This window comes from Geospiza fortis, unplaced genomic scaffold, assembly GCF_000277835.1.
Source record: "Geospiza fortis unplaced genomic scaffold, GeoFor_1.0 scaffold146, whole genome shotgun sequence".
Taxonomy (NCBI): domain Eukaryota; kingdom Metazoa; phylum Chordata; class Aves; order Passeriformes; family Thraupidae; genus Geospiza; species Geospiza fortis.
In genome coordinates, this window is record NW_005054455.1 from 802191 (window position 1) to 820139 (window position 17949).

The 17949-nt window shown below is 37.4% G+C and overlaps 1 protein-coding gene across 28 annotated transcripts in view; it reads right to left on the bottom strand.

The window, feature by feature from the left end:
• The window catches only part of RBFOX1 (RNA binding fox-1 homolog 1), a 667961-nt gene that overhangs the window by 85008 nt on the left and 565004 nt on the right, over positions 1-17949 (bottom strand). For all 28 annotated transcript variants that reach the window (XM_014309823.2, XM_031062663.1, XM_031062661.1 and 25 more), the window contains 4 exons: positions 9703-9846; positions 7117-7170; positions 1888-1980; positions 104-164 (listed from right to left, as the gene is read on the bottom strand). In XM_014309823.2, the coding sequence (XP_014165298.1) occupies positions 104-164; positions 1888-1980; positions 7117-7170; positions 9703-9846 (352 nt within the window). The remainder of the gene's footprint in view (positions 1-103; positions 165-1887; positions 1981-7116; positions 7171-9702; positions 9847-17949) is intronic.

Sequence of the window (17949 nt, forward strand, 5' to 3'; positions counted from 1 at the left end):
GAGGTGCAGAGTGGGACCCCCCAGGAGCAGCGAGTGCCCCGTTGAGCAGGACTGGGGGTGGCATGCAGGGACAGTCACCCAGAGCAGGGGCTCATGCACTTACCGTTCGTGTAAGGGTTGACGGTCTTTTTATTTGTCATTACACGCGCTGTGGCATTATTTACCTAAGCACATAGAACAGGGGATTAGAAAGGGTTACAGGCAGGGCCCGTGTCACTATTAAAGGCATGCATTATTACTGCTATTAGTCATGTGAAAATAAAATGCAATTTAATTTATAGAAGGCAACAGGTGCATAACAAAATCATACTATTTATAATTACATTTACTTTCATAACCATTTTAACTTACAAATCATTTCAATAAAGCAACATCATATCATTTAAACTTTAATAAAAAGACATTAAAAGCAAATTAAAAGGTACTGCATAATTTAAGACTTAAGAGCATGCTTGTATTCCATGATAACACTGATACAATAAATACTCAAAACAGAAGAAAAAGAAAAAGATTATATGAAGGAACATGCAGTGGAGTAGAAAGGAAAGAGACAAGGTACAAGGAAACAAAGAAAATGTCAAAAAAGGGACAAACGAATTTTAGCAGTGTGCAACATAACCCTTTAGAAGAGAAGTACCATTGGAAAAGCAACATCTAGCATTCAACACTTGGAACAAGAGCCTTTTTCATTGCAAGAATTAACAAAATCATTCAAGCTTTAAAATCACAGCTAACAAAAGGATAAAAAGAGGGTGCATTATTTAACACAATATGGAGTTAACAATCTGAGTAAGATGTGCACGAAGTCATATCCTCAATCCAATCAGTGCCTCCCAGGCTTGCTTAAAACGTACACTCAATTACAGGCGTACCAATATATAGAAAAAAATGTAGCATCAAGAAAACTTAATACAACAAGTCAAAAAAATCCACGTGGTATATCAGCGCTAAATACGTGAAACGGCAGATGGACTTCTCCACTTACCATTCAGCACCATCGCCAGCATGGGTATGTATACAGTTACCATGGTTACTGAGAGTTTGGTGAGGGCCCTAAGCGCTACCGTCGAGGGGGAAAATGAAAAGGCAAAATATGCAACATCTTACTCAAAAGACGACAGCATTTTCAATTGGTAATTCTTTCTTTTTTTTTTTTTTTCTTTTTTTTTTAAATTCTAACAAATACGACTGAGGCAGTGTTGAAGGGGATCCAGTGGCATGGCAAACGTGGCTGGAGGTTTTTGGAGATGGGGATGGCTCAGGCCACCCAGCTTCTTGAAAATTAAACATGACAATTGCTCGGTCTCTAGTCTAGCTTTGTTTCTTGCGCATCTTTTGGATGCTTCTTTCCCAATCTGAATTTTTTGAAAGCCACTGTGGATCCCACATCAACCCTGCAGCAACAAAAAGAAAAAAAAAACAAAAAAAAAAGGAAAAAAAAAAAAGTAAAACAAAAAAAAAGAAAAAAACAACCTTTTGTTTGTTTTTGTTTTGTCTGTCACACTTTTTTTTTGTTGTTATTGTTCTCAAATTTTCTAATTTTTTTTTTTTGTTGGCTGGTTTTTGGAATCTACTGCACCCATTGATTTACAAAACATCCAAAATAATAACTTCAAAATATTAAAGCTTTTTTTTTTTTGCTTTCAAATCCATCATCCACCTTTCAGCAACAATGATAATAATAATAATAATAATTACAAAAGAAATAATAATAAAAAACCCAAGTAAGGCCAGATTCTCTCTCTTTATATATAAATATATATATAAACAATGGGAAGGGGGAAAGGGGAGCACACAGAAGACACCAATGATGCATCTGAAACAACAAATGAGAGTGAAGCAGACATTTATAAAAAAGATGAAAAGGAAAATATTTTGAACATGCACCTCGATTTTACGGCCCTCTACCACGGTGCCGTGTAATTTCTCCCTCGCCCTGTCCGCATCAGCACTATTTTCGAAAGTTACGAAACCAAATCCCTGCATGCAGGAGGGAGAAGGGGGGAAAACAACATGCACATTATTATTTCAGTCAATGACCACTTGTTTGCTTATGTTCTCTCTCTTTAATTTAATATTTTTCTTGTCCTCGCTTCATTTCTGTAACATGCAAATTAGAAAAATTATAGTTGTATTGAGATGTGCAATAAATAAGCAACAAATGTGAACAAATTTTTTTTTCCCTGTCATCAGTTAGATAATACCCTCTGAGAAAGTCAAAGAATGATACCAAAAATACCTTTTCTACATGTCACTACAGAGGAAAATAAATCTAACAATAAGAAAATGAAATTAAAATAAATTACAGTGTTTTCACATAGAAAAAAATGAACTAATGAGAAAAGAAAATGAACCACATTTTAATGACATGCAGATATCTCAACGAAATAAAAAACATGTGCACAAAATTCAACACTGAATGTCAATATACTCTAAACATTGCCTACTTAGTCATGCTGTTGTGATCATAAGAAACACTGTTCCCATGCAACACTAGGGTAACTTAAACTTTTGTCAAACTATACAGCCTTTACTTATTTTTTTATAAAAGGAAAAAAGGAAAAAAAAAGAGAAAACCACCAACAAAACAAAAGTACTTTCAGAACAAAGTATAAACTTTCTTGTATTAACAGATCAAAGAAAATCACATGATGTGAATAGAAAAAGAAATTCTGATAAAAGAAGAAAAATGCAAACGTTTTGAATAAATTTAACTGCTTCATTTACTTGTTCTGCATATTATTTTCCACATATAGAACATGCAACTGGTAAAACTCCAGAATCCCATGCTAGTAGCACAAATCTGAAATTCTGCTTATAACAAATCCCCTCCTTTATAATACTAGGCTAAAACAAACATTTCAAATCCTACTAAATTGCCTTTTATGCCCTGAGTTAAACTAAACACAGTTTAAAATGGCAAATATTTTGGACAAATCTGACAGTGAAGAACATTTTAGAAACATACACCAACCCTTTGAAGTAATTCTTGAATTAGCACTACAATGCCTTTGCATGCCTCCCAAAATTATCCAAACAAACGCTCCTCTACATCCCTGAGCTTTCACACCCAGAACCATTTACAAGTTGCACGTGGTGCTTTGCACACAGACAGTGCTGACATAGTTTAAGAGCTACTAAAACCGTTTCTTTTATTTTTTTATTTCTGTTTTAGCCTGAACTCCGTTCTGCTCCTGAGCAATCAGCCACTCGTCTGCCTTTGTTGAGTTTTGCCAGTGTTCACCCGCTAGGAACACTCTCTGCAGGGCTATCTATTACACAAAGTGACTGGTTTAAAAAAAAAAAAAGGGAAAAAATAATAATAAAAAGAAAGGGAAGACATTTCTACATTCATTTACACAAAGGGGAAACCAAATATCAAACTAAGGCAAAACTGACACCAAGCAGTGAGAAATGAATGGGTATGGACTGCAGAGCTAATTAGTCAACCACCAACAAAAAGTGAAGTTACTCTCAGGATAATTTCCTGGGTTATTTGGGTTATTTCACCTACTCAAATAACTCAAAGAATAAAGTTATTTATTTATTCCCATTTATCATGCAAAAAGGGACATTTACGTACAGCAGTGTCTCTCTAAAGCAGCTGAAGCACAGCAACTCTTTTTTCCCCGTTTAAACCCAGCCTGAAGCCTGAGCTCCCAAGCACTCTGCCAGCAGCTGCAGCCCCAGCTGAAGCCATTCTCACAGCTCCTGATTCCACACATTTTCTCCACACCACTCTCCACAATTTTAGCACAAGGCCACGACCTCACTTGCCACAAGGCACTGAGGATGGAACTCTCTTTTTCCCAAAGCACCAGGAGTGGTGAGGGAAAGCAAATCCCCCTCCTCAGCACTGATCTCCATGGTTTAGATCCCTGTACAGGCTTTGCTTATACTTAAACCCATCCTTAACTTCAAACTTTTATTTCTTCTACAAATGCTTTGTCCCATCTTGTTCAAGCTCTGTAAAAAAACCCTCTTAATTTAGGATACCATTAAGAAAATTTCACAGCAAAAAACATCACTGGATCCATGGATCTAAGCAGAGTAACTCCATTCAATAGTAGAAATTCCCCCAATTCTGTTTGGTTTTTTCCTGTTATCTTGCCTGAGAAATTGTCCCCTCTTGGAATTGCAAACATTTGGAGGGAGTTTAGTCAAAACTTTCTGTCACTCTCCTCAGCTCACAGTGCTACCAGTTAACTTTTGTTCAAACAGCTAAAGAGAAAGATAAAAACCTAATTACACTAAAAAATTAGAAAAACATAGAAAGTGGAGCCACAAGCCAAGATAAGACAAGAACTTCAAAGATTCTGAAAATAATACTCATTGTCATTTTTTAATTTCTTACATTGTACTTATTCTCATCATCAACACTACTTAACTTAAGCTCTTACTATTTATGCAAATGTTTAACTTCACCTGGCTGTCAGAGAAACTCAAGAACAAAACACAGACTTACCCATCACACATTGAAATACCTACACAAACACTTCAGCATCAATTTAATTTGCAGCTGAGTTAACAGCTGCATTCTATTAACTGGTAATGCAAATATATGCCTTTTATTTTTAAAATCTGTCAAGTGATTTAATAATAGCCAAGTTAGTATGTGAGAAGGTTCTGATTTAATTTGGGAGGCGCTTTGGAGTGCTCCTTATTTGAAGAAATAGGTGTTAATGTAATATACACTAGATACACATTAATAAATACACACATAAACAGATTTCCGAATGTATATATGGAGCTGTCTAGAGCATTGATTTATAACTGATAGAAAATGGTCAAAAATTCAAAAGTCATCAGTGCTGCTGTATATTTTAGCAAAGCTTTCTTCATTATGATTACACATTCAAACCAGCAGAAATTTGTAGTATGACTCTTTCATTGATTTAGGGTTTTCTTTTATGGAAGGACTCCCTTCTGCAAAATGATTTTATACTTTACAGTGGTGTTCTAATGTTATGTTTTTTGAATATGCAATTCCATTTTTCTTAACTATTATGGCATGAGAATGAGATTCCTTCTGTTGTTTTTGCAACAATAACTTAAAACATTAACTACTAGAATAAAAAGAAAGAAAAAGAAACAGAAACAAAAAACAATTCTAGCAATTCTTATGCCAAACTGCAGCTAGAAACAAATTTGAATTCTGATCCTGCAAACTTTGTTACCTGTACTCAGTCTGAAACCACTTAGTAGTCCTTTCAGTTTCAGTGGGATTTTATGAAAACATAGATAAGCACTGCCAGGAATGGGACTTTAATCTGGTGCATCTTAATTCCTACAGAATGGACACGAAATGATCAGATTAAAAAGAAAAAAAAAAAAGAAAAAGAACAGAAAAAAGATGTCCCTCTCAATTCCTAACATTTCTTTTTCCTTAACTTTCCATTTAATTGAGAGAATCTAAAGGTACTTCTGCAAATGAAAGTATGAAAATACCCTGTAGCTATAGCTGAAATATCTCTGAGCAAGGTGAGATGCACCCAGCCCTGCCTCAGGCACCTCCAGCAGCTCCCTGCAGACAGCTGGGCTGCAGCCCTGGTGGAGCAGGAGCCTTCTGTAACGAGTCTGACCTGTCTAACTGAGGCAGGGATGTTACAAATCCAGCCAGGAAAGCCTTTTCCTTCTGAAATCCTTTCCAGGATCTCGCCTTTAGCACAAGGCACCGGGATGTTTTCACGCTGCAAAGCCAACGTCAAAAAAAAAGATCAATTTGGAAGCATCTCCTTATGCCATCCCCCAAAACCCTAACAAAACCTTACACTTGTGCAGGTGTGGTGGTTAAAATGCCCACCTGGGGAAGGTTTAGTGGCTAAACCAAAGTTTAAACTCCTCCCACGTGTGCTCAGCTCCACCCTGTCAGCACAAGCAGCGAAGGTGGCCAGTGGGGGACGGCTCTGGAAATTAATGGGATTACACAGCAGCAGCAGGTCTGGGCAATCCATGTCTTTTGCAAACATTGTTGAACAACCATAATTTAACAATAATAAATTTTGGCCAGAGTAGCAGATTCTAAGCCACCATCAAATTCCATCCATTTTAGTTGTTTACTGAAAAAGTGATGAATGTTCCAGCTGAGTTTGGGCTGGCAGGCAAGGGGACTAATTAATGTCTGAGTAATAAACCAGGAGATTTCAGCTGTTCCATTTAGGTTAAAAAAAAAAAAGTAAAGGCTTTAATTCCAGAAAATAAATATTAACAGAATTAAAATACATCTGATTTAAGATAGATTTTTGATGTATATGATTCTTTAAATATGACAGGTTACAGTATGTCTAGAGCAGGGATAACATTCCATCACTAATAATAAATGATATATGAGTTACAGGAAGATTGAAACATTCGTGAATAAACTTTTTAGTGTGTCTGACATGGCAAGAAAAGGAACAAAAGATATGTATATGACAGACATAAACCCCTATAATGCAGCTGATATCACAGGTGAACACACTGGGCTACAGTTTGGCACCAGGTGATGCAGTCCTGGCCATTCAATCTTGCTTTATTTCTTAAATACTGAATAAATTGAAGTATGCATTTAAGGCAAAGTAATTTTGGAAAAAAATATTAAATGTCTGCAATACAATAAGAACTCTTTTAATAAAATAAATGCTAAAATAGATTGTTTTCAAAGGGTTGGTGTACTAAGGCTTTAACTAAAGAGGAAAACATCTGCACTTCATCTGGAACAATCACATATTTCCTCAGCTAATTAATTACTAAAGAGGATAGTTATTGGGTATCATTGTCATCTTTCATTTTAATAAAGGAAAAAAAATACCTGTACTGATACAAACCTGCCTACAAATATCGTTAATAACTATGGACTCATAAAATAAATGAAATAATTACCCTTGAACAATAAGGACAGCAAAAAACAACATCCCCATATAACAGATGACAGTTTGGAGTAGTTAAAATTACCCCCTTTAAAAGATATGAGTCCAATGATTTTCATACTGCTTAGAAAACTGACTGACAGCTCAGAAGATGTTTTCACTAACATAAAATTTCAGGCATTATTTTGTCACAGCAGTGCAGTTGTTTCCTTTTACTCAGATATTTTAAACAAAACACAAAATTCCACAGGTGAATTAAACTGCTTACCTTTGAGCCTCGCTCATTAAAAATAATTTCAACATCTAAGATTTTACCAAATTGCTGCAAAGAAACAGAAAAAGTCACATGAAAATTAGATAACTTCAACTCTTCTATCATATACAATTCAAAGGTTTGTTTCAGGAAATGCTGCAAAGCTTTACAAATGTTAAATGATATAAAACCAAATATTTTAAACACACACAAAAAAAAAGACAACACTAAAAGGAGTCAGATCAATATTATTTCTAAATTGTGTGCATAATTCTGCTCATTACAAACACTCCACAGTGGAACTTGAAGCTCAGTGAAGCCCCTGACAGAGAGGAAAGAGCATTAAACTGAAAGGACAGTGAAGTAAAATCCCAAATTTCTGCATTTTCCAGAAGAGGTGAAGGAGTTTGGTTAATTCTGCGTTACAGGAATAAGATTAAATCAGGTGGGAGTTTTGTTGCTGGCTTCATGGACTGAGGACTTCTTTCCACCCTTGCTGAAATGGGTAACCATTATGCCCTAAGAAGCTTGGTCTTATTGGAGCATAATTTGGAAAATTAGAATGGATACTCACTTTGGGGGGATTTTTCTCTCTGCTCAAAATTGCATTTTTAGAATGATATTAGAAGTGACTGTTATTCCTATTGACCTTCAACAGCACTCAATTCCCTAGACCTTGTGTGCACACAAAAAAGCTGAACCCAGCTGCTTGTCCCAGAGCAAAAGCCCTGCTGGATCTGCCTTAGGAAGGGAATAAGTGGTAGAACACTTTCTGTTAGGACACATCTTGTGAGGTGACAATGTAATGCAGCAGGGGGTAATTTCTGTTATTTCATAAATCATTAACATGCACTATGGATCAGTGTTGGCATTGGTAAGTGACCCAATATCTTAAACAAAAAGGAGAAAGGAAAATGGAGAATAATCCAAAAGAGTCCCAGGAACTGCAGAAATGAGCACTCCAGTCTTTTCAGATCTAATAAACAATTACAGGCCAGCAAGGACAGTATTCCTTCTCTAGCTTATTAAAGAGTTTCAACTTGACCATGAAGAAAATCAACCATCACTTGGTATACTTGGCCTTATTTCATGTTCTTGCATTCACTATTTAATCAATGCTTTAACTTCCACTTCAGCCTTGATTCAGACACAGACTTGATATTTAAACAATTCTCCTCTGTTATATTCATGTCCATGTAAAAAGATCATATACTATGTGCTTAACATGGACATAATTCAGACCTGCCATATTTCATATTAAATATTTCAACTCACACATAGAGAAATCTCATTTTTCTATCATTTCAGAAGCTATAATTTTTCTGGTACCAAGTCATCCTGGAACTCAGCTGGAAACTCCAGCCATTCTCCAGGGTCAGTCTTTTGAGACCTAAGACTTAGAAACATTAAAAAGAAATGTGTTTATTCATTTATAAATTACGACAATACCTACCAAAAAAAAAAAACCCTTTCATTTAATGTTTTTTCAAATAAAACCTATTTTAAGTGGTTTGTTTAGTTTAAATAAATTAGCATTTTTTTCCTCTGGAGGGTTAATTATTATGCCTTCTGCTATTCTGCTGATGAGCTGGAAGCTGTGTTCAGGGGAGGCAACTTGTACCAAGGCAGATCTAGCAGAACAGTCACTCATTTCCCAGTACTACAACAGGATTCTTTTTCCAGCAACTGTTTCCTTCAGAGGAATAAATACTGAGAAACACCATCCTCTGACTCACATACAAACACATTTTAGAACAACTTAAAAATCTGAACGTGAAAGAGGGAAAGAAGTGCAGAGCCACGAGGCGCTTGGTGCTGCACTGAATAACCAGCTGTAATGCAGGAGAGAATTGGGTTTAGTGAGGCAGAATAAAGGCAGTGAGAGTAACAGAAATACTTCAGTCCTGACTTGGGTTCCAATAGATGATCAAGTACATTTCTAGATTAGGTTTAGTGGGCATTTCAAACTAAACCTGAGAGTTCTTGGATCAGGGAGTAGAAAGGCAGTCTAAGCTCTCTTGTTTATAATCCTATTGCTGATGGTGTGTCCAGAGCCTGTGTTAAACACAGGGGATGTGCTTGAAGGCAGCTTGGCCTGGGGGAAAGCACAAACAGAGACATTTACAGAAAAATACTAACTAAAACCTTCAAAGGTTTTTGCAGACCTACAAAACCTGTGGAGATGGGTGAGGGCTCCTGTGTCTGAACTTTGTGCTGAAATTCACCCTGTGCCCTCCTTTACTCAGGAGGTCAGGCACTGAGTGTTTAACATCACACTCTCCAAAATCAATAGAAGCAGGCAGATAAATCTAGATGTGTACAGCAGCAATATGCATGCATTTAAAACACCACAGATAGCTTTTTGTGCATGTAGTACAAAGCACCCAAGTGCATCACATCCTGCAGAATCACTGTCATTTCCCAGTTGTGACTGGCAAATCAGATGTTTGATTATACACAGATTAAAGGGGAATCTTTCCTGAAAATGGTTAAACAGCCTCAATCAGAGACAGAGCCCTCACTGCTGCCTGTAATACAAAACACCTATTGCAATGCAAATGTAAAAATAAAAAACCCCAGAAATAAATGATGAGCACTTACACCAAACATTTGTCTAAGATCTGGATCCCGGAATCTGAATGGTATATTTGAGACGTGGAGCCGTTTGGGCTGTGATTTGTTTTCTGTGTTTTCAGAGGATTGTGTCTGTTGCTGGCCATCGGTCTGTGCTGCATCATCTGTCTGCTAAAAGGGTAAAGTAAAATAAAGCACAGTGTAAGTATTTCTGACATTTTTAATACAAGGGGGTGAACTTAAATTCTCAAAAAAAGAAAACTCAAATAAACCAACCAACCAACCAACCTAAAAACAGTTAAATCTGCTCCAAAGTAGTGAGGAATACCTGAAGTTTAAATACATGAAAATCAAATCCATTTCTGTCTCAACAGCATACATTTCCAGTGATAACATGTATTTGGAATAAACTGGAGAATGAGTAAATTATTATTATAGATTTGCTTAGCTATTCTTAAATAACAAATGAATTCCTATAAGACTGCAGAAATTCCTTTAACCCTTTCTGTGTTTGCCGAGGTAAGGAACAGGACCTGCAGTCCAAATGCTGCCTGCTGGCAGGGCAAGCCAGACACTTTGAAATGAGATTAGTGCTTTTATTCAGAGGCCACTGGGATTCCCCACAGCAGGCAGGTAACACATCTCATCCTCTTTGCCATTCCATAAGCAGCGCTGATGGGCACTGGAGGGTCATCCTGTCCAGATAAATGGTGCCCATTATGGAAAAGGCCTTGAGTTGTCAGAGGGAACAGAAGTTTAATCAGTGGTGAAGGTTGCCTGACACAAGTGCGAGACCCAGAAACAAAGTTGTGCAGATTTTCCTCCTCACCGCAATGAGGTTATGTCATGGTCCTTCTTACAGGGACACCCTTCCCTGGGTTAAAATTCTGGTTTAAAACAGAAGGACATTGCCATGTGTTATGATTTGACAAACAAATTATAAATCTGCAGTGAGATGAGGAAAAAAAACATAAAATGCCCCTCATCCAAAAAGTAAAATTAACCAGCGCTGGTCTATCAGTATGTTATAGAAATTACTCATCTCTGTTCTTTAATGATGTCCTACAGTGCCTAATTAATTACTGCTTGTACAGCACACAGTCATTAGCCAAGGCTCTGTATGGGTATTTTAAAACAGCACAGCCACTCCTTTGCATGGGCAGAAGGGTTGGGAAGAATAGAAGGGGAAAGAAAATGGTTGAATGAAAAACTACAAGGATGATCTGACAGCAATCACTCTCTCTGCTCTTCCCTTTTTCCTTCTGACCCCGTTGTTTTTCTAATTATTCATCTTTCTCTTGTGTGCTAATGTCACATTCAGTTTGTCTTTCTCAGTTTTCTCATTTAAAGAACAAAAAGGAGAACTTGCCCATTTCCTGCTAGTATGAAATTTCTTTTAGGAGACAACAGTTTAAGCAACATAAAAATGGTTAAATAAAATAAACCTTACCACACAGCTTTATTACCAACAAGCCTGTTGAAGAGGAAGCAAAAGAACTCAAACAGAACACATCATTTACATCAGCAATAACTACATAGAAATTGAATTCTAGCAAGTGAAATTCAACAATATCCTCCCTAAGTAATACAAATGGTCTCAAATTAAAAGTACTACCATCTATATTGCCTATAGTTCTGTGCTAAGAGCACTTTATAAATAAAGGTGCTCATGTCTGCAGCAGCATCAGTCCATCAGGAGCATCTCTGATATTTCACAGGATACGATGAGACTCACACAAATACAAACTTTTGTGGGCACTGAAGAAAGATTTACAAGTGAAGAAAGATTTACAAGTGATCCAAACACATAATGGGACCAGATCAAGTGTAAACCTAAAACTGAGTCAGTGCCACCACATCTCTTCATGTGCTACTCCCTGAACTCACAGGCCCACAAAGTAAATAATTTATCTTTATGAATATTTAGAGATTTAGATAGAAAATATGGTATATAGCTGTCAAGAGACAAAAATGTTCCATGCTAATCTATTGTTAGCTAAAATCAACTCAAAAATTCAAACTTGAGATTTTGATGTAGATATCTCGCCCAGAGACACCACAGGGATTATTTTCTACCTTCAGGCATAAAAGGAGAGAAACACGGAAGAAATTTGGTATGTGGGGGGAAGACAGACTGGAAACTCTTGAAATACAACACTCCAGAAGAATTTGAGGTCAATTAGATTAGTCTGAAGAGAAGTAAAGAATTCTAAAGGTGCTGTTAAGCTTCAGGAACAGAGGGTGCCCAAGGAAGAAATTATATAATCAGTGTCCTGTACAAATGCAAATGGAAAAGAGTAATCTCTGTTCATGTTATTCATAGAAATGAGGAGTAGAAGGGCTGAGCTGTGCACCACAAACATCCCAAAGCACTGGGAGCAACTGCCCTACTTAGCAGCCGAACAGATTATGGTCAACAAAATCCAGTGGGGTTTCTGAAGGTGGTGTTAAAATGGAGCTACAAATGATGGGTGAAGAGGATAAATCCAGGTATACTGGTATTTTCCAGGCCTTTGGTTGGTTTTACCACTTTTAAAAACAAATTTTATTCTAAGAAGCCTCAAATCTGCACTCTCAGCACAGAATGCCTCAGAGTCTGGGCAGCGAGGGCTGAAAACCAGAAACTTTAGCAAGTCCCTGTCACCAACAATTCATAACTGTCCTCGACCCTCAAGATCCCTGGGGCAGAATTACCAGGGCTAAAGCATGTAGAACATAGGAAAAGGCTTGGCAATGTAACAGGCTCTTCACAAAGCACATTATCATCCAGAAATCCACGGCTGTGCCCGGAGAGCTGGACAAGGATAACCATGAATTGGAACTGGAATGTGAAGATGATGCAAAAATTAACACCAAGGAGGTAAAACACACCAGGGACAGAGGACAGGCTGGATTTTGAAAAATCCCATCCAGGCAACTTTCAGAGCTCTGTGGACTCATGGAACCAGAATCTAATTTACCTAACACATACAGAACACATTCCAGGAGAATACCTTCACTGCTGAGGGACCTGAAGAGTGGTGTTTGATAATCCTTGAAAAATTAATTCATGTGAGGATGTAGCCTTATCCTTCCTCCATCCCTGCAGTCCTGGATGCAATCAGGCTGCTTTCTGGCCCCTATTCCACCACATATTTGCAATTATAAAAAATTAAAATTCTTAATATATGATAGTCTTAAGACTTATAATGAAAGTTATAAAAACAGAAAGCAGAAATAGAAGATCAAATTCTCACTCAGCAAAACAAATTGAGGTGAGCTCCCTTTACTTCAGTGAGCTGCTGAAGGCTTAAGTGTTAAAATAAATTAGAATTGAAACATTCTAACATATCAAAGAGGGCATTTCAGAAAAGGATTTTTTTGATGTAAGATAATTTCAGTATAAACATTTGGTATCCTTTTAAACCAAATCCAACATCAGGAGAGTTAATATCTATCCTTCCCTAAAGAAATTCTTTACCTTTAGCAAAATACTTTTCTTTTTGTTTCCTTAACTCAGTTCTAGAACCAAAAAGCTTCTATTATTTAAAAGACTTTATTCAAGTTCTTAAAGACTTCACGCTGAAGTAAAAATGTTGAAGTAATTTTTCTGGTTTCCCTTCCTAGATTTTTCCTGAGAATTTAAGAACCAAAAATTATACAAGTGAAGAAAATCATTAAACCAAATATTTGTTTGGATAAAATAAATTTGAAAACTTTTTGTTTGGAAAAAAATATTAACTCCCCCTCCCCCCTTCCTTCCTTTAAGGCCATTTTAATCCAAGTTTGCAGCAATTTTCACTCAAAAATACATTCTAAAACCTTCATGCAGCCCCTAATACAACCCCATTTCCCAGCTGATCCCGACTGGACACTGGAGTCTCATCTCCCACCCCCAGCACTGGTGGCAAAGGCCCCACACACAATAAAACAATGGTCAGTGAACCTGAAATCAGAGAGGGCCTTGTGCACATTGCCTGGGCAGAAAAACCCCATTCCATTCTCCTTGCTGGCTAATAGCAATTTTCTGTGTCCCTTTCCATCCATCACTGCAGACAGCCAGCCCTGCAATGCTCCTTACACCGGAATTTTAAGTGTTCCACTTTCCCTCCACTCTTTTTCACTGACTAATATCTTTCATTTCCTACAAAACCACGATGGTGTGCGCAAAATCTTTCACCCTCAATGCCTGTTTCCAACACAATGAAATGCAGAAAACTGTTTGCACACCCCTACAGGAACGCTGCTCCCAATCTCAGCTTTTAAACACTGAATGGAACACAGACCATAGGAATGCCTGAAATGGATCTAAACCTTTTATCTCTTTCTGGACAAAGTGAAAATAAGTATTACTGGAACATGAGAAAGCTTTACCAAGTCCTGATCATTCTGCTACAACCTGCAAACAAACACAAATCTGCTGCATATCTTTTAAAACCACACCAATTCTAGAAGAACAACAGCCTAATTCTAGCAGGAATAACCTCTAAAATATTTACAGGGAGAAAAGAAAGAGGGGAAAAAATGAACAGATTTTTTTTTTTTTAAATATTATCAACGGTAAATTAGATGATGAGTATCTCATGTAAACATGCCAGCATAGGGTAAAGCTCTTCAGAATTTTAAGTTTAGCAAAAAAGAAAGCACCCATTGAATTTTTAATGAATGCTCAAAACAGCACCTGTTTTGGTTTTTTTTTTTCCTGCTGCACCAATCAAGTTATTTCTCAGAGAAAAAGAGCTTGTGAATGTCTTCTAGGCATTATTTGATTAAGTTGACAATATTATGTGAGCAATGGTTGGGTACCCACTGTGCTGTACTTTTGACCAAATTGATTTGTGTAATGAACACTTGCTCTGTCTCTTCTCCAGCCTGAACAGGGCTCTTGATTTAACCGGTGGTGCTGGAAGCCAAGTGAATTTACAGCCCCCACAGTCATTCTCTCTCAATCTGGAGAGAATAGCAGCAGCAGTACATGAGCAAGCATAATTCAATACATTGTGCTATAAGCACAGAAAATAATATCAGAGCTCTGCAATATACCTGTTTGATTTGATTTGTAAACCCGATAAAAAAAGCAATCGAGAAAAGTTCAGCAGAAAATATATATATACGTCCTGAGCAAAAATATAACCATGCCCAATGTGTACAAACTGAAAAAATCATGCATAGTAAATCATCTTCATACTTCCCTCAGATAATATTGCACATTTTCCATTTTAAAAGGATCTAGATTCTGGAAAGTTACCTTTCCATTAAAAAGTGAGCAAAGAGAATAATTTAAAACCGAGTTTGGGACTTTCTGAAAATGCTGTTTCCCAGATACACCACTAACACAGAGCTGACAAAGTGATGGCTTGTAGCTTTCCTGTTTTCTTAAGTAGATCGACTGATTAATTAATCATACTTGTTTTGGTAAATTTATATTCTGTAAAGTCCCAGCTCTGCAATGTGCTTCCCAGAAGCACAAAAACAGAAAAAAATTGAGTTACATATGCAAATCCATCTGTTTGGGCTTAAATTCACACAAAGATATACACAGAAAAAAATTCTATTATTCTGTTATTTCACAACGGTGATAAACATTACCAGAAATATCAGTGACTTCTCTTGTGTACTGCATTCTCTGCTATCCTTTTCTCATGAATAAGATCAATAGTAAGGTCTCATTGCTTTCAGGGTATTAAAAGTTGAGATTAATTCTTCAAATTAGCTCGAAAGATAAAAATACTTCCAGTACCTCATACTGCAAAGCATGCAGCTCATGCCACATCCATTTAACCCTTTCTGAAGAGAATGTGCACTGTTCCTTGTTCTGAACTAATGCAAAAAGCACACAGATGTGGGACTTGCTGCCATGCACAAAGAAATAAAGAAATGTAATAACATAATCATGCCTGCATTTGATAATTTGGAACTAGATGATCCTTAAGGTCACTTCAACACAAGCCCTTCCACGATTATGTTGCTAAATTTCTGGTGTCTCTGAGTGTCTCATGCTTGGTTTCAGAGACACTGCAAGTGAAACCCTGCAGGGCAAGCCCTGACCCATCCTGGTTTTAGTAGTAAAATTCCCTTTGGTTTCAGCTGGGTCACAGCTTCACCCTGATGTTATACCCACTTGACAAAGTAATTCCAGCATTACCACTCACTTCACTTACCACTAAATTATCACTAAATCTCTATTTCCCAAATTAGAAAAGGTATAATGAAATTACAAAAGGTATAATGGTTTCATATTCTTTACAAAAACATTTTACTACCCAAAGCACCAAATGCAAACTGAGCAAAGCAGTCCCTGGGACAGGTCTGAAAGAAGCAGGCAGAGGAGCCAAGCCCTGTCCTGAAGGCTGTGCTGTCCCCTCTCCACAGTGCTGAGCTCTCACCTGTCACAGACATCTTCTATGAAAAATCCTTTCCTTAGGATTTTTTCTCCTGAGAAGCTGAGAGGCCTCAGGAACAAAATGTAAACAATGATTATCTGCTGCTGTGGGATGCAACAGGTGCATCTGTGATTGGTCTCATGTGGTTGTTTGTAATTAATGGCCAATCACAGTCAGCTGGCTCGGACTGTCTTGGTCAGTCACAAGCCTTTGTTATCATTCCTTTTCTATTCTTAGCTAGCCTTCTGATGAAATCCTTTCTTCTATTCTTTTAGTATAGTTTTGCTATAATATATGCCATAAAATAATAACTCAAACCTTCTGAAACATGGAGTCAACATTCTCATCCCTTCCCTCATCCTGGGACCCCTGTGAACATCACCACACTCCCCCTGGGCCCTGCCCAGTCTATTGATGCCCAAGAGCCATTCTCCCTCCCACCTCCCTAGCGGCAAGAGTGTGTTTGATGTTCAGTTGTGCCTGTTGCTCTCATTACTAAACCCATCTTTGGGACATGAGGTGAGATGTGACACACACAGTTTGGGCTGTGAGGGACACAGGCAGGGTGTCAGTGCACCTCTGGGGAGGGAGAACACCCAAGCACCTCCCTCCCTTCTGCAGCATCGCCTCTCACAGCTCCTCGAGCAGTCAGATGAATACAATTTACTGTCAGGAAGACAGTGTAAGGTGGCTGGCTCTGACTGGGGCATTTGTTTTAGATATACTGCCACACACAAGCACACCCCGCTAGAATCCCTTAATCCAATTTACTGACAAATGAAAAAGAACCTGAATAATTTTGTGCTTTGCTTCAGCAGTTTCTGACGTTCCACTATTGAACATGCTCTGGGGTTTCAGCAGACTGGGTATTGTTCAGGGCTGAAGACTTACAAGCAGTAGTGATTATTTCTCTCATTTCTAGATGGATGCATTCTGGATGCTGATACCACAGGCTACAAGAAAGCACTGCTATTATTGTGATAGCTTATGCATGGAGAGCTAGCAGCCTAAATAAGAGATCATTAATTCTGGGGACAGATAGGAGCAATAAGATAGGTTTCTTAAGCCTCTGGTACTGCAGGACAAGCAAAGAGTAATTAATAACTTGGCTACATTAATTATTTCCCCAATTAATCTTCCTTAACAATATGCAATATAGCCTTTATATAGTGCTTTACATTGCCTTTGCTGGTTCATCATTTTTGTTCTAAAATATTCAGCAGGGTCTCAGGGAATAGCAGATCAATCATGTCTGGAGGAGAATCACCAAAAGCCATACATTTTTTGACTTGAGAACACCTCTCAAAACTTGGGCCAAATTTGCTGGCATAAAGAGCAGATATTACTTTTAAAGGAATACTTGTAAAATGTTTAATGGAGTTGTGTGTAACCAAGCAGTTGGCAAGTTCAGTTAAGGACATGCAGCTGATGCCAGCATGTCAGTAACGTGAAATGGGAGAGGGAATGATAAAAGGTTGCCTCAATTAATTATTTATTGCTTGCATCGATTCAATAAATATTTCTGACCACCTACTGATCCCATCCACAACATCACAAGAGCAATTAACAAAATCTTTCCCAATTAGCTGCATCCTGGCTCCATTAGCCAAGAAGGAAATGCATACACACTATGCACATCCTTACAAGTTCATGCTACATATAATAAAACTCAATTATTGTGATATTTTCACAAGATAATACTAAAATAAATTCCTACAATAAAAAAATAGCGGACAGATTAGGAAATATCATACTATCAAAGGACAAAAGCATTAATTTAATCCAAATAAAAAATCTTAAGTAGTGATACAGAGTCACAAAGAAATATGCAATTGATTTTGTTATTCCTCTTTCATCTGTTAGTCAGAAGTCTGTTTTCTTTCCGATGTAAATCTTGCAGGAAGAAAGTGTT